We start from the raw sequence: 25,514 nt of genomic DNA, 5'->3' as shown, positions 1-25,514 counted from the left end.
AGATTTGTCTAGCATGATTTCCCCTTCATAAATCCATACTGACTTTGTCTGGTCCTGCCACTATTTTCTAAATACTTCGTTATGAAGTCCTTGATCATTTTCCCTCCTGTCGATGTTAGGCTTACTGGTCTATAGTTCCTTGTTTTCTCTCTACCTCCCTTTTTGAATATTGGAGTGACATTAGCTACCCTCCAATCTGCAGGGACTGTTCCAGGGACGATAGAATCCTGGAAGGTGACAACCAATGCATCCACTATTTCTAGAGATACTTCCTTAAGTACTCTGGGATGTAAATTATCAGGCCCTGGGAATTTATCCACCTTCAATCCCATCAATTTTCCAGTAGCATTTCTCTGCTAATATTGATCTCCCTCAATTCTTCCCTCTCACTAAATCTTGCATTTTACAATATTTCTGGTAACTAATTTGTGTCTTCTTTTGTGAAGATAGAGCCAAAGTGTAAATTCAGTTGCTCAGCCATTTCTTTATCCCCTACTATACATTCCCCCATTTCTGTCTGTAGGGGACTTACATTTGTCTTCACTAATCTCCTTCTCTTTATGTATCTGTAGAATCTCTTACTATCAGTCTTTATGTTCCCCACAATCTTACTTTCATATTATATTTTCCCCATAATCAATCCCTTGGTCCTTCATTGCTGAATTCTAAACTTCTCCCAATCCTTAGGCATATTATTTTTCTTTGCCAATTTGTATGCTTCTTTCTTGGATTGGATACTATCTCTCATTTCCTTTGTAAACCATGGATTAGCTCTCTTACCTATTTTGCTCAATTACCAAATGTCGCATGTATGCATTCCTACACTTTCCATTCACCATCCTCCCTGGAATATATAAATGTTTCAAATTCATGTAGCAAACTAGATATATGTACCTCCTTCAGCATGGAGAAATGCTGTATATGTAATATCTTTCAAGCTAAATTTAACTTAATGGTATTATTTTAATTAAATTGTCCAAAATTCTACTCTATTAAATAGACTGAATTCTTGATAAACCATTGTTTCAGAAGTACAGAACTGAAATATTTCTGAAAAGAAAGACATGCTGTAGAAGGGTTTTGTTTTGTATTCAGGGCAAACACACAAATTCCAAATTAATACATTTAGAATCCCTACATTGTGCAAGCAGGCCATTCAGCTTATCAAACCCACACTGACCCTCCAAAGAACATCTCACCCAGACCCACCTCTGCATTTACCACCCTAGATACTTTGGGCTATTTAGCATAGCCAATCCACCTAACCCTCACATCTTTTGAATGTGGGAGGAAACCCACACACACACCAGGAGAATGTACAAACTCCACACTGACTGTTGCCTGAGGCAGGAATCGGCCCTGGGTCCCTGGTGCTATGAGGCAGCAGTGCCAACCATAGAACCACAATGCCACCCATATATAGAAAGAAGTAGAATGCTCATCGGCGGGCTGACTGTAAATGATTGAAGCATTGGTATGGAGACAGTCATGGAGAACCAAAGTTCCCAATCAAAGCAGAAGCTGCTGGAAAAGCTCAGCAGGTCTGGCAGCATCTGTGAAAAGAAATCAGAGTTAATGTTTGGGTCCACCGGACCCGAAATGTTAACTCTAATTTCTCTTCACAGATGCTGCCAGACCTGCTGAGCTTTTCCACAATTTTTCTTTTTATTTCTGATTTATAGCATCTGCAGTTCTTTTGTTTTTTTCATATAGGATCCGAAAGTTTGCAGGTAATTCAAAAACAGTACAAGGCTGAACATAACTACAGGGATGATGTGATTACATTACAGAAGTGCAGAGGAGTTTCACCATGATGTTACACAGGCTGGAGAGTTTCAGATATGAAAAAAAGATTAGACAGGCTAGGATTGTTTCTCTTGGAGCAGAGAGCTGAGGTACAACCTGATTTAGTTCTATAAAATTGTAAGGGAATCTGGATAGGATAGATAGGTATGAACTTTTCCTTTTCAACGAGGGACCAATAATCAAGGGCATGGGTATAAGATAAGGGGCAGGAGGTTTAGAGGGAGTTTGAAACAAATTTTGGGATATCTAGAATTTACTGCCTCAAAGCATGGTAGAGCTAAGAACCCAGACAACATTTAAGAAGGATTTAGGTAATCACATGACAGCACACAAGGTGATCGGTTAAGAGCTAGGAAGTGGGATTAACATAGATTGGTGCTTGATGACCAGCATAGACACAATGTGTCAAAGGGTTTCTTTCAATGGTGTTATACATCTCTATATTCCCCTTGCTTGTACAGAACACATTCTTGTGCATGCATGTATATCATTCCTAGCTTGTGTAATTGTGTCATGTTACAAACTCAACTGTTTATCATGGCATAATTTTACAAGTGGAGATATTAGCAAACACAGGATTGCCTGTTGGGCAGATGCTGGTATTGTAGCTGTTCTGAAACAGCTTAGCTCAGAACACTGCTCATTCTGGACAATAAGTCTTTAGTTATATTGCTGGGCTCTTAATTAAGGTCCACAACCTTTTCTGCACTTAATGCCTTGAACGATTTCTTAGTATCTAGTGGAGTCAATTGAATTGAATGAAGAATGTCAGATTGTCAGGGTAAAACAGATGAATTAATAGCACAAATAGAGGTCTACGGGTATGACCTAACAGCTTTATGGATTGTTAAAACAGGGTTATAAAGAAGTCAAACCTGAGAACTAAATATTCAGGGCTATGTGAGATTTTGGAATGACAAGCAAGAAGAAAATGGAAGTGGATAGCTTTGTTAGTATGAGATGGAATATGTTAGATGGCAAGAAATGAGCATAGATTGGAGAATGCAATATGTATATTAGAGGAGATAAGAAATAACTGGATAAGAAGATTCTAGTCAGCATAACCTATGGCAGTGGTTATGGAGAATACAGAGAATAAATCATGGGATGATGAGGGCATGCAGAAAAGGCAGTACATTAATCATGGATACCACTAATCTTCATGTGATTTGGAAAAACAAATTAGCAGAGGTAGCCACAAGAAAGAATTCAAAGGGTGTTTTTGGGATAGTTTCCAAGAACAACATGTTGTGGATCCAGCCAAGGTTGAGGCTATTTTGGATCTGGTAATGTATAATGAGGCAGTTTTAATGAACAAGCTCAGAGAAAACGATTCAAGAAGTGAATAGAACCTGGTAGAATTTTGCATTCAGTTTTTAGGTGCACAACAATTTAAATAATGATAATTATAAAGGAAGGTGGGCAGGGTTGGCTAAAGTGGATTGGGAAAGGGGTTTATCAGAAGAGATGATTAACGAACAATGGCAGACATTTAGTAGTTAACAATTCACAAGGAAAATTATATCTCAGCGAGTATGAACGATTCCAAGAAGGGGATAAACTGACCAGGGTTAACCAAGGAAGCGTAGTATCAAATTGAAAGAAAGGTCACAAAATATGACACAAATTATTGATAAACCAGAGTATTGAGAGTTTTAATAATCATCAAAAGATGGCCAAAAATGTAATAAAGAGGGAAAACATAAACTTTTAAGTTAAGCTAACAAGTAATATAAAAAACATACAGTAAAAGTTTCCTTAAAAATATTACAGGGAACAGAGAGGCTGAAGTGTACAAAGGGTCCTTGGAGAATTAGGCTGGGGAAATATTCACAGGGAACCAGGAAATGATAGGAGAGTTAGAACATAGAACTTAGAACATAGAAAAGTACAGCCCACGATGTTGTGCCGTGGAATAATCCTAATCCAAAAATAAAATAACCTAACCTACATTCCCCTCAATTCACTGCTGTCCATGTGCATGTCCAGCAGTCGCTTAAATGTCACTAATGACTCCACTTCCACGACTACCACTGGTAAATTATTCCATGTGCTCACAACTGTCTGGGTGAAGAACCTACCTCTGACGTCTCCTCTATACCTTCCGCCTAACACCTTAAAACTATGACCCCTCGAGGCAGTCAATCCTGCCCTGGGGAAAAGTTGAATAAATACTTTGCATAAATCTTCCTGATGAAGGACACTAGTAACATTCTTAAAATACAAAATAATCAAAGGGCAAAAGGGAGGGCAGAAATACGTACAATATCTACCATGAGTAAAGTACGTTCATTGACAGGGGATTTGAGTTTAAGAGCAGCGAGGTCATGCTGCAGCTCTATATAACCCTGGTTAGACCAAACTTGGAATATTGTGTTTGGTTCTGGTCACCTCATTATAGGAAGGCATGAAAGCTTTACAGAGGGTGCTGAGGAGATTTATCAGATGCTGCCTGAACTGGAAGGCAGATCTTATGAGGTAAGGTTGAGGGAGCTAGGGATTTTTTCTTTGGAGCAAAGAAGGATGAGAGGTGACTTGATAGAGGTATACAAGATGATGAGAGGCACAAATAGAGTGGATAGTCAAAGACTTTTTCCCAGGGCAGAAATTACTATCACGAGGGGACATAATTTAAGATATAGGGGAGATGTCAGAGGTTGGTTCTTTATACAGGGAGCAGTGGATGTATGGAATGCGCTGCTGGCATTGGTAGTGGAGTCAGATATATTAGGGACATTTAAGTGACCCTTGGATAGGCACATGGATGTCAGTAAAATGTAGGGTATGCAGGGCAGTTTGATCTTAGCTTTGGACAATAGATTGGCAGAATATCATGAACCAAAGGGCTGTACTGTGCTGGACCATTCTATGTTCTACTAGTGAAACTAATGAGGCTAAGGCGAATAAGTTCCCTGGTTACATCTTAGGGTATTAAAGGAAGCAGCTACAGTGATAGTGGATGCATGAGAAGTAATCTTCCAAGAATTCAGATTCTGGAAAAGTCACAGGTTATCGGAAAATTGCCAATATAACACCTTTATTCAAAAAGGGAGGGAGTAAAGAAAGTAATTACATGTCAATAAGCATATTTTATGTTGTTTGGGAAATATTAGAGATGGCTGTAAAGGATGCAACAGAAAATCATTTAGGATTACACAATACAATCAAATGGAGTTGATATTTCTTCATGAAGGGGAAATCTTGTCTCAAAAATGTATTAGAATGCTTTTTGGAGGTGACAAGTAGAATAGTTACTGGGGAACCAGTAGATGTAATGCATTTGGATTTCCTAAAGGCATTCAAAAGGTGCTGGGCATAAGGCTACTTAAGTGCCAAAAGAATTGGAGGCATTATGTTAACTGAAGAAAAGGCAGACAGTTAAGATAAGGGGCATATCAGAATGGCAATCTGTAACTAGTGGTGTGCCACAGGGATCAGTATTAGGGTCACAATTATTTACTATAAAAACATATAGTATGTATATATGTTAATGGCCTGGAAGGAAATGAATGCACTATGATGAAGTTATAAGTGGGAGGGCAAGTGGAGAGGAGTTAGCAGAGTGATATAGCAGGTTAAATGATTGGGCAAAAACTTGGCAGAAAGAATATGATGTGGGAAAATCTGAAGTTAGACACTTTGGCAGGAAGAATAGAGGAGCTGAATATTATTTAAATGGGGAATGACTGCAGAAAGCAACAGCTCAGAGGGATTTAGGGTCATCATGCATGAATTACAAAAAGAACACAGAAATGCAAGAAATAATAGGGAAGGTAAATGGAACATAAAAGCAGGAAAGACGTTCTCAATGACTGAGGAGTCCAGAATGAGAGGGTCACAGGCTGAGGGCAAGGGATGGGCCTTTTAGGACAATGATGAGGGAAGGTTTCTTCATCCAGACAGTGGCGAGCCTGTGCAATTCTCTGCCATAGAAAACTGTTGAGGCCAAAACATTAAAAACCTTCAAGAAAGATATAGGTAAAGTTCTTAGGACTAAAAGGTTCAAAGAGCATGAGGAGAAAGCAAGAGCAAAGCACTGATTTGGATGATCAGCCGTGATTATATTGAATTAGGCTTAAAGAGTTGAATGGCCACTTGAGCCTGCTATTGGCTCCTGTTTTCTATGTTTCTATGCTTAATCGTGACTGGATGTGACAGCACTGCAGAACTTTGATCTGATCTGTTGCTTTTGGAATCGCTTAAGTCTGTCTATTTACAGTATTTTCTCTACACTGATTTTATATAGTGGCACAACAAACAGAAACGTTCATCTGTTAATGTGGCAACTATTGTTGTCAGCCTGAGAGAACACTGAATATCAAATTCATTCATTTAATTGGAACTCAATGGACTAGAGCTCTCTTCTGGCTGCCAAGCTGTGGAATTGTGCAAACAACCATAGGTAAACAGTGCTGATTAATTAGTAACAACAGAAACAGGAGAGACATGCTTGTCATCATGGTGTTCTTGAATTCTAGCTGGATTACTGCATGGAAGAACAAGGGAGGTGGGTGAAATGCAATTCAGTCAACTACAATTTTGAACAATGGCAATAAATATCTTGTGGTCATATACTTCTGTTGTGTCAAAGCAAAAATGTAAGCATATAGGTTCAAAATCCATTGTGCTCAGAGGGAGATAAAATTCACTTTTTGTCAAAGATCTACAAAAACAAAGCATTTTGTTTTATTTCTGGCCTGAGGGATGGAATCTGTCGATTTATACATCACCTTAGGATCTTTAACTGACTCTTTAATTTTTGTTACCACTGTATAATACAATAACTTCGAACAGGATCATATATTTTTCCTTTGTCTATGCGTGACAACATATAAAACTCATACTCCATCTTCAGTTTTTTTGACACTCATGTGTAATGTAATTTTTCTGCCAACCCCAGATTTATTAGTTTCCTTATTGCTTAAACTTCCAGATAGAAAGTGGAGGCAAAAAATCAGGAAACATTGATCAAACTCTTGAAATATAATTAGGTAACAGAAGTTCCAAATTATGAAACTGGTGTTATAAAACTCTCCATCATAACCTTTGCTCACAATTTCTACTCCCACTGTTTGGCTTAATGCAATGATTCTTGGTTTAAGAGGGTTCTGAAAAGTCATATCACATTTGAATCATTAACTTTGTTACTCTCTGCACAGATGCTCCCAGACCTGCTGAGCTTCTCCAGCACCTTCTGCTCTTATTTCTGATCTCCTACATCTGCAGTATGTGGTTTTTGCTAACGTTCTTCTATGTTGATAATAATGTAATATATTTATGGCAATTGGTAGAATAGAATTGAAGTTGCTGCAGAAAGACACATTTTATCGAAGTTTTTTGTGTTGCTGTCATTAGGACAGTTCAGGGAGAAAACTAACATTGAAATGGTATGAAAGCAAAGTGCTAATTGGATGACATGTGGACTCCTGTCATGCACCAATTAATGATGATTGACAGTTCACTGTCAGGCTTTGTTTAAATTTTAAATCTGAGGGTTGGCCTGATTTAATCAGGGCATTCGTCTGAGAAATGAAATTGTGAATTGCAGTTGCCTATTTTGTTGAGTTGAAACAGGTGCATTCTTTCTGTCTGCAAGAAACAGGGCCCTGAGTATTAATATATTTAACTTCCATTACACCCAAAATGTATCAAACTGTGAGACCAACTGACCATCTTAAAATGGTTGTCAGCGTAATTCCTTAGACACTCAGCCACAATGAGCACCTTTGTGTTTCCAGATATGTAGACTATACATCCCAAACATGGATGGATTACATCAAACAGCATAGCCCTTCAGCTGTATGCAACAGGCAAATTCATGACTGGGCTTAACCAGCTGCACTAGGGAAAACGGCAACACAGTATCCAACATTGATGTGATTCAGCAACTAAGCAACATTTGCTGGATAGTTCTGAGTGTGTGGCTACTTCTACCAATACAGACATTGGCAAATGTATCTGCAGCAGGTCAATCAGTAAGGCTAAACTCAAGTATGCTTTTCCCTCTTGTTCTTCCCTATACCACCTGCTACAGACCCAGACCAGCAGCTATGTCCTTTAGGACTCAGCCATCTCAGTCAGTAATGGTGCTGCTGAGACACTTTTGCGATGGGCAGGACGTTCCCCCACCCTGAGTATATTCTGCACTTCTGCCAACCTCAGCAGTTACTCCAAGTGATATACAAGAAGGAAGGCTACGGATTCACCAGCTGAGGGGTGGGTTGGGGATATGTTGGTGGTCCCTTTCCCATGTTAGATCTGGTGCCATGAGGTCACTTGGGGTCCAGCATTGAGAACATTGAGAACTCCCAGGGCAGCACCCTTTGGCTCTACACCTCTGTGCTGCCACTTCTACCTCTGTCCTGCAATCGGATCACAAAATGTTGATGGTGTTATCAGGGACATTGCCTGTATGGTATGACTCCATGAGTATGACTATATTAGACTGTTACTTGACAAGTCTGTGAGACCACTTTCCCAATTTGGCATTTGCACCCAGATGCTGGTACAGAAGGGTTTGCAGGATTGACAGGGCTGTATCTGCTTCTGTTGCTTTCAGTGTCTAGGTTGATGCCATCTGTTTTTACTCCTCTTTTTATGGCTCTTTCACTGTTGATGTAACTGAATGGCTTGCTGGACTATTTTAGAGGGCAGTTAACACTCAACCGCGTGGCTGAGTCACATGGAGGCAAGAAGAACTCCTTCCTTAAAGGGCATCAGTGAACCTGATAGGCTTTCATAACAATCAACTACGGTTTTGTGTTCATTGTTGAACTTTTAATTTCAAATTTCTTTCCTGTGACTTCAAATTTCCCCAGGTAGTGAGATTTGTACCTGGTTCCCTGGAGGATTAAGTGGATCTCTGGATTACTAGCCTAGTGATAGTACCATTACACCACTACCTTCCTCTTGCTTGCTTTGTGTCCTCTCTAGCAGTTCCTCTCAGTAAAATTTGACTCTTTTGGCATCATGTGAGACTTAGAATGGGCCCATCTCCCACTCATATACTTGGCTCTAGTGAGTGAAGAAGGAGGGAGAACCAAACAGGACATTATTTAGGCCACTATTGGAATAGTGTGTGCAATACTAGTCTCCCTGCTACAGGAAGGACATTGCAAAACTTGAAAAGGCTCAGAAAAGGTTTACAAAGATGTTGCCGAGATTGGAGGGCTTGAGCTACCGGGAGAGGCTGAATAGGCTGAGGTTAGTTTCCCTGGAGTGTCAGAGGCTGAAGGGTGACATTATAGAGGTTTCTAAAATCATGATGGGCATGGATGGGGTGAATAGACAACGTCTCTTCCCCAGGGTAGGGGAGTCCAAAATTAGAAGGCATAGGTTTAAGGTGAGAGGGGAAGGATTTAAAAGGAACCTAAGAGGCAACGTTTTCATGCAGAGGGTGGTATGTGTGTAGAAGGAGTTACCAGAAAAAGTGGTGGAAGCTGGTACAATTACAGCATTTAACAGGCATCTGGATGGGTATATGAATAGGGAGGGTTTGGAGGCAAATGGGCCAAATGCAGGCAAATGGGACTGGATTTATTCAGGATATTAGGTCGGCATGGATGAATTGGACTGAAGGGTTTGTTTCTGTGCTGTATATCCCTGTGACTCCATGTGTCCTCAACATAAAAGGATATAGAGCCAGACAGCACAGTTTAAAGAATTTTTCAAAAGCAGAACAGAAGTATTCATACAGTGAATAGTGACAGTCTGGAATGCACTGGCTGGTGAATGCAGGTTCAACTGAAGAATTCAAAAGGGCACACAAAATTGCTTAAATAAAAACGATGCACAGAGTTACTTGGAAAAAGGCAGGAGATTCTCAAGAAGTCAAAATGCTCAGGGAGTCAATGCAGACACGATACACTGAGTGTTCTCCTTTATGCGTGGTAACAACTCTACAAGTCATGCATGTTAGATTTTCAATTAATTCTTTAACAAATTCTTGGCCAATTTTTCTCCTCCATGAACATGAAGCCATTCTTTTGAGGAAGGATATTTGTCATTTGTGAAATTAAAAGATTATCAGATGTGATCTGAAGGAACCTAAAATCGTCACTCAGTTTATTTTGCAAAATTCCTCCAGACTGGGGTATCCTTTAGAGAGTATGTAAAGTGCATAGTAGATAACAAAGAAATGGCAGATGCAGTGAATAAATCACTTTGTAGATTCAAAAAGACATCCCAGTAATGTCTGTAAATTCTGGAGGATAAAGGAGTGAGGATTTTATTGAAATTCTAATCATTGGAGAAGAGGCACTTCAGATATTGTTGGAGCGACAGGTTGATAAGATTTGGTACTGATGGACTTCAATCTATGGTCTTAAAAAAGGTGGCTAATGAGATCTCAGGTGCATTGGTGTTAATTTTTCAAACTTCATTAAATTCTAGAAAGGTTCCATTTAACTGAAGGGTAGCAAATATAACAATCCTAATCAAGAAGAGAATGGGGGAAGTAGAATGAAAACTAGAAGCCAATTGGTTCATTGTCAACAGTAGAGAAGGTGCTAGAATTGATCGTAAAGGAGGTTATAACAGTGTCCTTGGAAAAACTCAAGGTAAGTTGGAAGGGTCAACATGATTTTGTGCAAGCAAAATTCTGTTAACAGGTTTATAGAAATGCTTTGAAGGAGTATACATGCTGTGGATAAAGGGGAACCAATTTATGTCCTGTGCGTGGATTTCCAGAACATATTTGAGAAGGTTCCAGATAAAAGGTGAAAAATAGGAGTTCATGGTTTGGAGGTAACATACTAACATGGATACAGAGTTGGCTGGCTGGTAGAAAACAGAAAGTATGAATAAACGGGTCTGTTTCAGACTGTCAGAATGTGATGAGTGGGATCCTGCGGTGGGTGGTATGAGCCTCAAACTTTTACAATATGCATCAATGACTTGGTGAGGGAATTGAATGCTTGGTGGCTAGATTTATACATGACAAAGGTAGGTTGGAGAATTTATTATGAAGATGACATATCAAGGGTTGATATAGATAAGTGGTAAGGTCTCAAGGAGTGTTGCTGAACAAAGAGACATTGGAGTGCACGTTCTTAGTTCCATGAAAGTGGAGTCGTAGGCTATAGGATAATGAAGAATGTGTTTGGTATGCTTGTCTTATTGGTCAGTGCATTGGGTATAGGCGTTGGGAGGTCATGTTGCTGCTGTACAGGACATTGGTTAGGCCACTATTGGAATTCTGCATGCAATTCTGGTCTCCCTGTTATAAGAAGAATAAACTTGAAAAGGTTCAGAAAAGGTTTACCAAGGATATTGCCAAAGTTGGAGGGTTTGAGCTATAGGGAGAGGCTGAATAGACTAGGGCTATTTTCCCTGGAGCGTTGGAGGCTGAGGGGGTGACCTTACAGAGGTTTATAAAATCATGAGGGGCATAAATAGTGTAAATAGACAAGTTATTTTCCCTGGGTTGGGGGAATTCAAAACTAGAAGGCAAAGGCTTAAGGTGAGAGGGGAAAGATTTAAAAGAGACGACCCTTTCACACAAAGGGTAGTGCATGCATGGAATGAGCTGCCAGAAGATGTGGTGGACACTGGTACAATTACAACATTTGGAAGTCAGCTTGGCTATACGAATAGGAAGGGTTTAGAGGGCTATGGGCCAAATTCTGGCAAATTGGACTAGATCTATGTAGGGCATCTGGTTAGCATGGACAAGTTGGACCAAAGGGTTTGTTTCTGTGCTGTATTTCTCTATGAATCTATGACTCAAAGTTACGTGAGTGGACAAAAATCTGACAGACAGGAGTATAATGTGGGAAAATATGGAAATTTTAGAAATTTGACGTGAAGAATAAAAAAGCAGAGCATTATTTAAATAGGGAACCCCTGCAGAATTTCAAAATGCATAAGGATCTAAGTGTTCTACTGCATGAGTTACAAAGGGCTGTGTTCAAGTACAGCAGACAATCAGGTAGGGATGATGCTATCCTTTATTAAGAGAGGAATTGAGCATGTAAGGATATTAATGTTTACTAATACAATGCACTGGTGAAACTATGTCTTAAATACTGTGATAATAAAATGTGAGGCTGGATGAACACAGCAGGCCCAGCAGCATCTCAGGAGCACAAAAGCTGACGTTTCAGGCCTAGACCCTTCATCAGAGAGCTCCTGAGATGCTGCTGGGCCTGCTGTGTTCATCCAGCCTCACATTTTATTATCTTGGATTCTCCAGCATCTGCAGTTCCCATTATCACTCCTAAATACTGTGCACAGTTTTGCTCTCTTTATTTAAGGAAGGATGAAAAGGCATTGGTTCAGGGAAAGTCTGCTAGGTTGACACCTGGAATGAGCAGGTTTATAAGGAAATGAGGAAAGATTGAACAGAATAGGTTTGATTTTGCTGGAGTTACAAAGACCAAAGGATGATTTAATTGAAGTGTATAAGATCCTGGATGGTGTTGACAATGTGCTTAGTGAAAGGATTCTTATCTTTGTGAATGAGAACAGAGCCAGGGGACATGGTTTTAAAACTAAGGGTCACACTTTTGGGACAGAAATGAGGGGATTCTTTTTTACCTCTCCCAGAGGGTTGGGTAACTTTGGAACTTTCCGCCTCAGAAGAAAGTGGAGCCGGGACTCTCTGAATATTTTTGAAGCAGAGGCAGGGGAATCAAAAATTGCCAAGTTTAGATGAGAATCGGGACTTCAGAACAGAAACAGATCAGCCATGGTCAGGATGGCATGGTGGCTAACAGTGCTGCCTCACAGCTCCAAGGACCCAGATTCGAATCCACCCTCAGGTCACTACCTGTATGGAGTTTATACATTCTCTCTGTGTCAGTGTGGGTTTCCTCCAGGTGTTCTGGTTTCCTTCCACAATCAAAATATGTGCAGGTTAGATGGGTTGGCCTGCACTGTCCAGGGAAGTGTGGGCGAGGTGGATTAGCAATGGGAAATGCAAGGTAACAAGGATAAGTCAGAGGGGGTGGGTCTGGATTGGATGTTCCTCAGTGGGTCAGCGTGGACTCAATGGGCCAAATGATCTGCTTCCACACTGTAGGTATTCTATAATTCTATGATCTTCTTGACTGGTGGAGGCTGTTGAAGCGCCAATGGCTGATTTCACGTGTCATATGAAATCTTCAAATATGATTAGTTTTTTTATGAAATAGATTTTAAAAAACAGCTTTTACTAAAAGAATATAAAAAGAAGAATCCTCCAGGGGACCATATTTTTTGTAACCAGTCAATATAGTCTTCAAGGTGTTGCTTTGCCTTACCTCTTGTCATTACGATTCCTGCTAGTACCTTATGCCGTGCATGTGAGGAGGTCAAATTGTCTGTCAGCTCTTTGAATTTCTCTGTGACCATTTGGAATACTGCATCCGCAAACTCCTGAAAGACACAGGTATATTTTATTGCTGAGAGGCTTATTCTTATCATGATCTTATGTTGTCCACATGTCGAAGGCCACCAGTTTCATGGTTCCTTCTCTTCCTGAGCAATTGTTATGATAAAAAGAGAGAAAAAGCAAGTGATATCTGATTCTGTTCTAAATGCTGGATAATTTCACTTACCAATAATTTGTTACTTTTTACCTTGAACAACAAAACAACAGCTATGATCCATTCAAAATATATGCTCCATATTTATTTGTTATGTCTCAATCTACACTGCTGTGTCCAGTAAGTGCGGTAACCTGTTATTAATCTTCCCTTCATCTTTCTAGTTCACTTTTTATATTAGGTGAAAGTTTTAAATCATTTTAGCGATTCATTTGTTCAGGTTAAATTATAAATACATACGGTTGAAACTAGAAAATGCACAATAAGCTTTGCATATTTTAAGGTTCTAATTTGTTTTTCTTGTTTTCTATGAGTTAGCAGTGATGAATAATTCTTAGCCTGTGATTACCACTATACATAAGATAGATGCACTGTGCAATTTTCATTATATTCATCTCAGTGATAGTTTTAATAGTTTTGTATGTAAAAGAACCTAAGCAATTTTGGCAGACTTAAATGACAAACCAAGATTTTTGTGATTAACTTATATTTATACAAATTTCTGTATGTGCCTGTGGACGTTTTGAAAATTCTTTGGAAAATATCCAGCAGATAAATAAAAATGAAAGGTTATCTTAAGGCCTTCAAAACTTTTAAGGCCAAAACCAATAAAAAAGGAGGATTTCTTAATTTCTTGCTGATGGTCAACCCGAAAAAGGGAGTTAGTTTCCCTGGAATATCTTGAAGGCAGTGATACGGAGCACTAACTGCTGCTCTGTACTTCTAACATTATCTTTAATCGTTCTCTAATGGAACATTACACGTTGCCTAAAAACCAATTAAGATAGTTATTTAGAGTAGGTCTTTTTTGAATGTCAAGTAAGTATTGCCTGTTTTAATTGAGCTATTTAACTGCAATGCAATGCCTTATTCTGGCATGATCCCTTTCATAATCTCATATCAATTACACATTGATGTTTACTCACATAGAACATAGAACATAGAACAGTACAGCACAGAACAGGCCCTTCAGCCCACGATGTTGTGCCGACCATTGATCCTCATGTATGCACCCTCAAATTTCTGTGACCATATACATGTCCAGCAGTCTCTTAAATGTCCCCAATGACCTTGCTTCCACAACTGCTGCTGGCAACGCATTCCATGCTCTCACAACTGTCTGTGTAAAGCGCCTGCCTCTGACATCCCCTCTATACTTTCCTTCAATCAGCTTAAAATTATGACCCCTCGTGTTAGCCTTTTCTGCCCTGGGAAATAGTCTCTGGCTATCAACTCTATCTATGCCTCTCATTATCTTGTATACCTCAATTAGGTCCCCTCTCCTCCTCCTTTTCTCCAATGAAAAAAGTCCGAGCTCAGTCAACCTCTCTTCATAAGATAAGCCCTCCAGTCCAGGCAGCATCCTGGTAAACCTCCTCTGAACCCTCTCCAAAGCATCCACATCTTTCCTATAATAGGGCGCCCAGAACTAGACGCAGTATTCCAAGTGCGGTCTAACCAAAGTTTTATAGAGCTGCAACAAGATCTCACGACTCTTAAATTCAATCCCCCTGTTAATGAAAGCCAAACCATCATATGCTTTCTTAACAACCCTGTCCACTTGGGTGGCCATTTTAAGGGATCTATGTATCTGCACACCAAGATCCCTCTGTTCCTCCACACTGCCAAGAATCCTATCCTTAATCCTGTACTCAGCTTTCAAATTCGACCTTCCAAAATGCATCACCTCGCATTTATCCAGGTTGAACTCCATCTGCCACCTCTCAGCCCATCTCTGCATCCTGTCAATGTCCCGCTGCAGCCTAAAACAGCCCTCTATACTGTCACTGACACCTCCAACATTCGTGTCATCTGCAAACTTGCTGACCCATCCTTCAATCCCCTCATCCAAGTCATTAATAAAAATTACAAACAGTAGAGGCCCAAGGACAGAGCCCTGTGGAACACCACTCACCACTGACTTCCAGGCAGAATATTTTCCTTCTACTACCACTCGCTGTCTTCTGTTGGCCAGCCAATTCTGTATCCAGACAGCAAAGTTCCCCTGTATCCTATTCCTCCTGACCTTCTGAATGAGCCTACCATGGGGAACCTTATCAAATGCCTTACTGAAGTCCATATACATGTGTCATTCATCTGTGAGTCATTTGACTATCATTAGTAATGATGATGAAAAGAATTAATCAATTTTAAATGTTTGGATTAATATTTAAAATTTGCAAGAAGGCAAACGATGCCATAAGATACATATGATTTAATGAACACACCAATCCATACGAGCTCTGTTTTCTCTATCACATGTCAGATGCCATGCTTGCAAGTCACTTTGTAAAGAGCAAATTTATTTGACCCAAATTCATGATTGACAGAACATGCAGGATTTTAAAAATTCTAGTCTTAGTCCCTGTTTGCTTTCCTGTAAAAACAGTGATAATAAAACCATTTTTAAGAGCCAAAGTTAATTTTTTTTGTAATAAGTATCAAAATGAGACAAACTTCGTAAAACACAAACTCAGTGGCGTTTTCTTCTGAAAATAGCATCATTAATAAAGGTAAGGGAAGTTAAATGTTTACAAGATAAAATAATTCTCACTTAAAATCCTGAATAAAAATTCCTGTAACTGAATGTGATACTGATGACACCACTTGCATGGCAGTTGCAATCAGACTTACAGAGTTTGCAATTATGAATGTCATTTAGCAGAGGCTAAAAAGTGGCAGTAGAAATGAAGTTTAGAAAATGCTGGTGGTCATTCTGATAGTGAATATTGCAGAGAATGTCCCATTGGATTGGAAACATGCCATCTGCCAAGTGAATAAACTTGGCTAACTGAAGGCCCAATAGTTTCACACTGATAGCTCACCTTAACTTGGTTTGAGAGGAGGCAGATTCTGCTAGCCCACTCTTTTGACAAACTTACATTACAAGTGTTATAGAACATAGAACATAGAATACTACAGTGCAGTACAGGCCCTTTGGCCCTCGATGTTGCGCTGACCTGTGAAACCAAATTGAAGCCCATCTAACCTACACTATTCCATTATTATCCACTGTTTGTCTTCAAGCTGGGATGAATTGCTGACTGACTGTCTCCTATTCAAAAGCAGCCACCGATTTTCAGCAACAGGCTGAGATCACTAGTACAAAGCTCAGTGCAGTAGTATCATGAGGAATGAATATTCTCCCAGTCTATGTGTTATCACACTGTGACTCTCCATGAGTTACACTGCAATAGATCTGTCCAACACCATGACTCCTAGCACAAGGTTCCATTCACAGCCATTCCCAATCTCCATGACCTGTTCAACACTCCCCATCCACCCCAATCCATTTCCTACCTCACCCTCAACCTTTCTGGAATGCCTTCAGTAAAATTTCATGTGAAATACTACTATTTAGGTTTCGCTGTGCAAACACCAGGTAACAGGTAATTAAGGAACTGATGGAAGAGAAGCAGCCAACAGTTATTAGTTCAAGGGTTACACTGGAGAAGTGTACTAAGTGGGGTATACCAGGGCCTGATGTTGAGATTTCCATTGTCTCCAATGTCATTCCAGTGTTCAAGTCCCACAATGGTCTTGCAATCTCCTGTGACCATCTCCAGCCTTAGAACCCTTGAGATCTCTGCACACTTACAATTCTAATTTTAGGCACTCTAACACTGATGATAGTGCTACCATAGCCACCAGCCCTGAAATTCCCTCCCTAAACCTCTCTGCCTCTTGACTTCTCATTTCCTATTATGCACCTTGAGGCATTTCACGACATGAATGATAACATGTAAATGTAATTTGTTGTTGCCATTATTGTAAATGAATACTCTGGAATACAAGTTAATGAAATGAAGTGAGACGGTCATTAGGCTTAGCTGGATCAACTGGGACTAGGACCTGAGGGCACAGCCTCAGAATGAAGCATTGATTCTTTAGAGATAAGATGAAGAGGAATTTCTTCAGCTAGAGAATGGTGAATCTGTGGAACACATTGCCACAGAAGGCTGTGGAGGACGAGTCACTGAGTGTCTTTCAGAGATGTATTGGTTCTTGCTTTGTAAATTGGTCAAGGGTTACAGGGAGAAGGCAGAAGAATGGGGTTAAGTCACATATCAGCCATGATTGAATGGTAGAGTGGACTCAATGGACCAAGTGACCTAATTCTGCTCCCAAATCTTATGGTGTTAGGGAACCACAGAAGAACTTTTAAAACATTTAAACCATATAAAATGACTTTCAGCAAATGTAGGTTCCTGCATATTAACATTAAAAAGAGCATAGCTAATGAAGGAATAGTGTGGAATTGGTTCAGGTATGGTAAATTGGCTTTATTATCACTCCCAGTTATTTTCCAGCTTCTCCTCAAGCGAGTCTGTGATTTACCATATTTGTGCCTTGAAATTTAGCTCAGCCGGTGTTAGCATATAATCGCTACATGAAATCCCTTTGACTGATATTTCAGGGAAGGCATTGATCTATTTGAAATAATCAGTTAACCTCTCTATTGAACAGCAGGTAAAATAATTTTAGGTTAATGTACTAAGCGCTCATGTACACTAAGGTTCAAGCAGCCTCCATTAAGGCATAAGGGTTGATGTTATTTTCCATGACAGACCTGGACAAGATCATTTATGTAAGTTAGATGCCACAGAATAATTTGACCCTATGATGCAGATTCATCCTAAGTATAATGAGGCATTTCGATCATCTGCCTTAGATATTTTTGCCCTCTCTTCAACAATATTCCCAGCCAAGCATTGAAGCAGATAATGCAGAACATCTCAACTTTATTTTGAATTTTATTATTTTGGAGAGTTATTAATTTTGGTTTGCTCTGCTTTGACACAGACTTGTTAACAGAACAAGATAGTTTTCATAAAAACATTCTAAGGACCTCTTCCTTGGACTGTCTGCTTCAACATTGCTGTGATAGAATTTGGACATCCGCCTCTGGCAACTAGCTTTGTTTGACCACATTTCTGTCACTCAGAAGTGACAGCATTTCAAAACACTCATCACTGTGGAAATATATTTCTGCCATATCTTTGGATTTGCATTGTGCTTGCAGTCTTGCAACCATTACATTTCAAACTGTTCTATAAAACCACACACAAACAAAACCCCAGGGTCTTTATGACAGATCTTGCACCTCTACTTTTTTTTTCAATTCATCTTCATCTTCCAGTACATGTCCTGATGTAAGTGACAGCACCAGCTCTGCTGCCTTCTAAATCTTTGAATTGTTTTCTGAAATCTAAATTAAGAATTCACTTTCGGATTTCTAATGACACCATGTTACTGTGTAGGCAAACTGGTCTTTTTTTTCTCATAGCTTGCATGATGCCTGCAAACAATTCTTCACCCTGCCTCTAGGGTTGTCACCTGATCTGTGTGATGGCAGTGCGGATCCAGACGGAGTTCTAATTGATGGTTATATGGCTCAGGGGATGCTGATGATGATAAGGAATCACTCAAAGTCGTGTACAGGGATGAACATTTGATTTGAGTTGTGTTACTGTTATAGTCACGTGTACCTTAGCACGGTGAAAAGTTTTGTTTTGTGAGCAGTACAGGCAGATCAGAGCAAACAAGGACACACAGATCATAGGGTACTTAGACAGAACGAGGCCTAACAGGTTATGGCTGCAGAGGAGGTGCACAAAACAAGATGAACATTGGCAAGATCAAAATCATTTGAAGTTAGAGAGGCCCATTCACCAGTCAATTGTTTTTCTTTATACATTTATGGAATGAGGGTTTCGCTGGCTAGGCAGCATTTATTGCCCATCTCTAATTACTCAAGTGGCAGTTAAGAGTCAATCACATTGCTGTGGGTCTGGAGTGACATATCGGCCAGACCAGGTAAGGATGGCAGTTTCCTTTCCTGAAGGAACCAGATGGATTTTTGCAACAATCAACGATAGATTCATGGTCAACATTAGATTTTTAATTTTTATTGAATTCAAATTCCACCATCTGTTGTGGTGGAATTTGTACCCAGATCCTGGGAACATTATCTGAGCCCTTGGATTAACAGTCCAATGATAATACCATTAGGCCATTGCCTAGGACAGGGAAGAGCAGGGAAGAAGCCATTCTTCAAACTGTTGGTGTGTGTGTTCAAGCTTCTGTATCTTCTTCCTGATGGAAGACATTGAAAGAGAGCATTACGGGGCTGGGACAACTCTTTGATGATTGGAGGCAAGGGTGGGAGGGGTTTTTGATGGCAGTATTTTCTCAGCAATAAGACATGTAAATGGAGCCCATGGATGGGAGATTGGCTTCCGTGATGGTCTGGGCTGTGCACACAACCTTCTGTACTTTCTTATAGTCCTGGGCAGAGCAGATGCTGTACCAGGCCATTGTGCACCTGGATAGAATGCTTTATACGGTGCCTTTGTAAACGTCAGTGAGGCTCCTTATGAGGATGCCAAATTTTCTAAGCTTCCTGAGGAAGAAAAAACATTGTTGTACCTTCTTGACCATCACATCTACATGGGAGGCCCAGGACAGCTTGTCAGTTATTGCCACTCCAAGGAACTTGACCCTCTTGGCCCTCTCAATCTCCACTCTGTTGATGTAAATGGTGGTGAGTCCTCTTCCTTTGTTCCTGAAATCAATGATCCATGCTTTTGTTTTGCTGACATTGAGAGAAAGATTGTTATCATTGCACGACACCACCAAACCCTCTATCTCCTTTCTGTATTCTAACTCCTTGTTGTTTGATATCTGTCCTACCACAGTGGTGTTGTCAGCAAACTTGTAGATGACATTCGTGTCAGAATTTGGCTACACAGTCGTGGATGTACAGGGAGTACAGTAGGGGGCTGAGGATCCTTGGGGTCTCCAGTGTTGAGTGTTATTGTGAAGGAGGTGCTGTTGCCTAAATTCACTAATTGCGGTCTCTGGGTCAAGAAGCTGAGGATCCAGTTGCAGAGGACGAAGCTGAGAGTGAAATGTTGGTTTATGACACTTGTTCATTGTTGTTTGGAAACTCAACGCGAATAATTGCATCAATCATCATTCAAGCACCTTTCCTATGACACTAACTACCTGCTTCTGTTGCCTTTTTTGGTTGATGAAACATGGCGTGCCCAGTTGATCACTTGTTTTGCTGCTATTGTTTAGACATTAACAATCATATCAGTCATCACGTTATGGTGGGGATTTTAAAGCCTGAGAAATCACTATCCATTTTATTGTTTATGATAATGGTACATCTCTAATGAGAGAGCAACCCTAACATCCACTAGGACAATGTTGGCTTTACTTTTGTGACGCTGAGTCTCAAAGTGCTCTATATGATCTTCTCCTTCCGTGAGGAAATGAAGGGTAAAGTCAGTTATCTCTGGACAACATCGGAACATCTTTGAGATCTGTGGTAGGATCAATCACAACTGTGTTCTAGCACTCACACTGTTTGACATTTTTCTCTTTCTTGCTGTCATATGTCTTCAGGCCATCTACAATGGATACCAGGCTGCTTTGCTCACTTGTGATCCAACACAAAGGTGTGCCCAGTCCTCATCAGAGAGTTGCCCAAAATTGCCAATGCTGCACCAGCATTCCCCACTGAGAACCACATGCATGTGCAAAAGGACAAGTTGTCTCAAACCTGTAAAGAGTTTGGTTTGACCATTAGTATCAGAAAGATGTTCTCATACAGCGATCCAACAGCATTGACAATGCCTTGCTGGAAGATGTTGATAGTTGTTATTCCAAAATCATAAGAACACAGGAACAGGAGGAGGCCATTCCTGCTTGAGCCTATACCAGCAAGCTGTCTCTTGATGCTGAAATCAACACATGCATTGCAAAGGCTGTAGCTGTTCGAATCAAGCTGAGTAAGAGAGTGTGAAACAACAGAAACCTGACTGAGACAAACAATGAACCTGTCAAGCTTGCATCCTCAGCACAATCCTCTACAGTGGCAGGGTCTGGGCAACATGTTCTGGACAGGAGAAAAGGCAACACAATTTCCATCTTCACTTTCTCAGATGTAGCCTTGCATCTCCTGGCAGGCAAAGTCACCAAGCAGAGACCATGAAGAGTGCTCACTTTATCAGCAAACACCCATTACTAAGCAAATGATGTCAGTGCTGGCACAGCCAGGATCACAAGACCCAAGAAGATTCTGTACTGTGAACTGGGCACTGGATTAGTACCCCTTGGGTCTCCACACATTTACTGCAAGAACACCAGCAAACGAGGTATGAAGATGACAAACATTAACCTCCCATGACAACCTTGAGATCGTCGCCAATGGCCATGACACCTAGAGGTTGACAATTTGGAAGGACTCTGGATGGGGACAGCAGAAATGAAAAGGTCAGCTGACTGAAAAGAGAACCCAGAGATTATAGCAAATCAATAGTGAACCTTCGTAGCCCATTACCTTCCACTGGAGCAAAAGACAGATGAGGCAGTGACTGGGTGCCTGGGCCACAGCTAGTGATGTTTGGCACAGAGTCAACACATGATGAAAGGCTGCTAGCTGGCATGGTGTAACACACCTCCACGACTTTTTAATAGAAACATGAGAAGTAAAAATCCAGTACTCGACAATTTCTGTCACTTTAGCTAGACATGGTAAAAAAGACTATGTTTGGCTGCCAGCTATTGGGGTGATGCTAATCCAGCTCACCTGCAGTAACTGGGCTGTATACATTTGTAATGAGATACCCTCCAAATTCCTACCTTGTTAGTGCCATTCCAAAATTAACCAGTTTATCTCAGCAGGAGCAAACACTGGTGCCTGGACTAACTCTTCAGCCATGCCAGTCAGGCCCTGACAACCACATAATCTCAATGTGGAAGCTATCATGGCCTTCGTGTGATGTTGAGGGAGCAATAGGAAGGGTTCAGGAGCAAGACCAGTCACTTTGTCTTTTCTGTTTCCCTCTTGAGGCCAGGAGGGATAGTCCCCCAAGGATCTACCAAGGGAATTTGGGCCATTCCCTGTCTGACCTTCTCCTCCTTCCCTGTACCCTTGCCCTTATTGCTGGTGCCAGCTGGCAATCTCCCTGATGCCCAACTTTAAGCTCATACAGCTGACTAGCTGCCGTTTTGTGCCCTGAAACTGGCAGCGACACCAGAGAGTCTGCTCTTCAAAGCAAACTGACTGCTTCATGTCTGGAAAGAGCCAAACCTCCAGCAAAGAGAAGCAGAGTGGACCTGGGGTTGCGGTTATGTAGTGAGCACCACAACATGATGATTGGGCAACAGGGTGTGCCATTACTCTTTTGATATTCATTTATTCATGGGCACACCGCAGTTCAAAAGACAGCAGCCTGCAGAATTCCTTTCAACTGAGCTCCACACGATTAGCCTCGTCGCTGGGTTACTGAGAGTTCTTGATTTGAAGCAAAAGATATACATCTTGACCTTTGACAGGTCTTTATTCCACAGGGAAGTGTTCAAGCTTAAAAGGGGATTGCTGACACATTGGTAAATTTTCAGGCAAACTAACCTCCCATGATTGTGAGGAATAGCCTGAAACAAAAGCTCGTTATGTTAAAAGTGCCTTGCATTTGCTCTGCTGGAGGTTGTACAGTGGAGATGGAGAAATTCATGTTATGTTTGCTTTCAATGCCAATCTGATCAATGCAAGCACATTGCACACTCCATATATTTCAGTCTGTCCACACTGTTAGGGCCACTGAGGGATTTTAGCAAAAAGCAAACTTTTAGAAAATAGGTGAAGGTTTTCTCAAGCGCATAATTCATTAATAAATACCTCTCAAAAATTATGAGGCATAACTGATGAAAATGTTAGAAATATAGAAGCATTGGGAGTCATGAAGAAAGCTTTCTCTTGCCACTGAATTGTCTGTAAGGCTGCTCAGCTAATGCTTCAAATTTTCTGAGAATATGGGTCAAAAGTATGACTGTGAAATTTTACTGTTATGAGTATTTGGCTGAGCTTAACAATTTAGAGGTAATTTTTTAACTGTTAGAGTTTCAGCTGTCGGTGGACAGTTAGCTGTGCGTGTGTGAATGTCCAGAGCATTTGCCAAGGGTTGAGGTGTATTTGTATGATGAACAAGTGGATGGTAGTAAAGTAGAAAGGATTGCAGACGGGTTAAAAGTGCGGCTTTGTGAGGAGTGGGTTGAGATTGGCAGTTTTGAATGTGAGGCAGGAAGTATCTTAAGGGATGAAAATCAATTAATAAAATGTTTATTATCGCATGTTTAGGTCACTCAATGTCTCCCAATCTCCACAACTGTCAGAGAAACCAACCTATGTTTTTCCGGCCATTGATCACTTGCTCTCACTGTTAGTTGTGACGTCTTCACCCCTAGCATGATAGGATTTCCATCCTGACTCCCACTACCTCTATCTTTCAATCTCTGAACAAAACTATTTGATCTTTGGTCACTTCTCTGAGTACCTCACTTGAAGTCAAGTATTGTCTGATTAGGTGTCTGCTGCTTTATTATTGGTTAAAGATGCTACATAAATGCAAGTTATTATTGTATAGCAAAGTGCTGGGATTTGATTACAAAATAATGACCATTACTCCTTTGTGGGCTGATGATTAGTTCCATCTGTTTCGTTTGGGTAGTGTTATGAATTAAGTGTGGTCTAATTCCATTAGTCTACTGCAGTTGGCAGTGGTGCAACAGCACATTTGATTAGAATAACCCGAACTTCATATTGAGGAGAACAGAGACATAGTAACGATATTCTTCACAACTATGATGTGTGAATGCTGATGGGACTTCCTCCCCCACAGTTCTTTACAGATCAGCTCATCCTTTCCATTTTAATTTAAATAATTCTCAGTCCTGCTCGGTGCTTGCAAAGAATGAATCTCAGGACTAACTTTGCTTGACACAAATTACATTTTAGTGATCTGAGGATTAAAAAGATCACTCACAAATTTCGAACACATCTGCTGCTGCATTTAGCTTTTTTCTTGCTCATTGTTCTCCAAAGAAGAATTTTTTTAGTTTCATAACCCCTTAGGGCTCACTTTGGAAAGTCACTATTACATGTGTTAACAAATGTCAGCAAAATAAATGTCCTCAGTGCTCTTTAACCCAAACCCTTTCTTTCTAACAACAAATTATCTGAGGTTGAATAATTTAAAACAGTAAAGTTGGCTAAGGCAAAGGAATCACTTCTGACAGAGAATACCAAAGATATTTTTGGCTGATAAAATACAAAGGCTTTAGTTTGGTGTGATGTTGAAGCATGACAGTCATAGTGGATATCTGGTGTCCTTGTTGACAATTCTGTCATACAAGGTCCATGGAGGGAGAGGAAGAATCTTTGTCTTGGGCTAATGATTTTTCACCAGAATATTTTCCAAGCCTAAAACTCAAGCCCCAAATAGATTGAGGTAATGACATAAGCCTGGTTACTCCACATCTGGAGTATTGCGTTGAGTTCTGGTCACCTCATTAGAGGAAAGACGTGGAAGCGTTGGAAAAGGTGCAGAGGAGATTTACCAGGATGTTGCCTGGTATGGAGGGAAGGTCTTATGAGGAAAGGTTGAGACACCTCGGGCTTTTCCCTTTAGAATGACGAAGGATGACAGGTGACTTGATAGAGGTGTACAAAATGATCAGAGGTATAGACAGAGTAGACAGCTAGAGACATTTTCCTCAGGTGGAGGTAGCTTTTACGAGGGGACATGGTTTTAAAGTGAATGGAGATAGATATCGGGAGGCATCAGAGCTAGGTTCTTTGCTCAGAGAGTGGTCGGGGCATGGAATGCATTGCCGGAGACGGTAGTGGAGTCGGCCTCATTAGGGGCATTTAAGCGGCTATTAGATAGGCATATGGATGATAGTATAAGGTAGCGGTGGAGGTTAGATAGACCTTAGGTTTCGGGTAAAAGTTTGGCACAGGATTGTGTGCCGAAGGGCCTGTACTGTTTTATGTTCTATGTTCCATGTTCTATAAAGGGTCAGGGAATATATATTTGATAGGCCCGAGGATTTCAGATGGGTTGGATGCAACATGACCTTTACTGTCTAGGGTTTTGTGGTTCTCAACCTCATTCATTATTATCGTTTGTGTCATTTCTGTTCATTGGGAGTGGCTAGAATATGGAATTTGCTATTGAATGAAGTAGCTGATGCAAGTAGAACACAGTTCGACAGAACACTTCTGTGCTGAATGACTCTATGGATCTATGACAATGCATTTAAGGGGAGGCTAGATAGGTGCACAGGGGAATAAGGAATTGAAGGATACACAATAGAGTAACAGTATCATCA

The 25,514-nt window shown here is 40.5% G+C and overlaps 1 protein-coding gene across 2 annotated transcripts in view; it reads right to left on the bottom strand.

The window, feature by feature from the left end:
* adarb2 (adenosine deaminase RNA specific B2 (inactive)) overlaps positions 1 to 25,514 on the bottom strand; it is a 723,544-nt gene that overhangs the window by 140,084 nt on the left and 557,946 nt on the right. For both annotated transcript variants that reach the window (XM_048523584.2, XM_048523576.2), the window contains one exon: positions 13,047 to 13,161. In XM_048523584.2, the coding sequence (XP_048379541.1) occupies positions 13,047 to 13,161 (115 nt within the window). The remainder of the gene's footprint in view (positions 1 to 13,046; positions 13,162 to 25,514) is intronic.

Source organism: Stegostoma tigrinum, chromosome 2 (genome assembly GCF_030684315.1).
Source record: "Stegostoma tigrinum isolate sSteTig4 chromosome 2, sSteTig4.hap1, whole genome shotgun sequence".
Classification (NCBI taxonomy): Eukaryota; Metazoa; Chordata; class Chondrichthyes; order Orectolobiformes; family Stegostomatidae; genus Stegostoma; species Stegostoma tigrinum.
The sequence above is the reverse complement of the archived record's forward strand: the minus strand, read 5'-3'. Positions and strand labels throughout refer to the sequence as shown.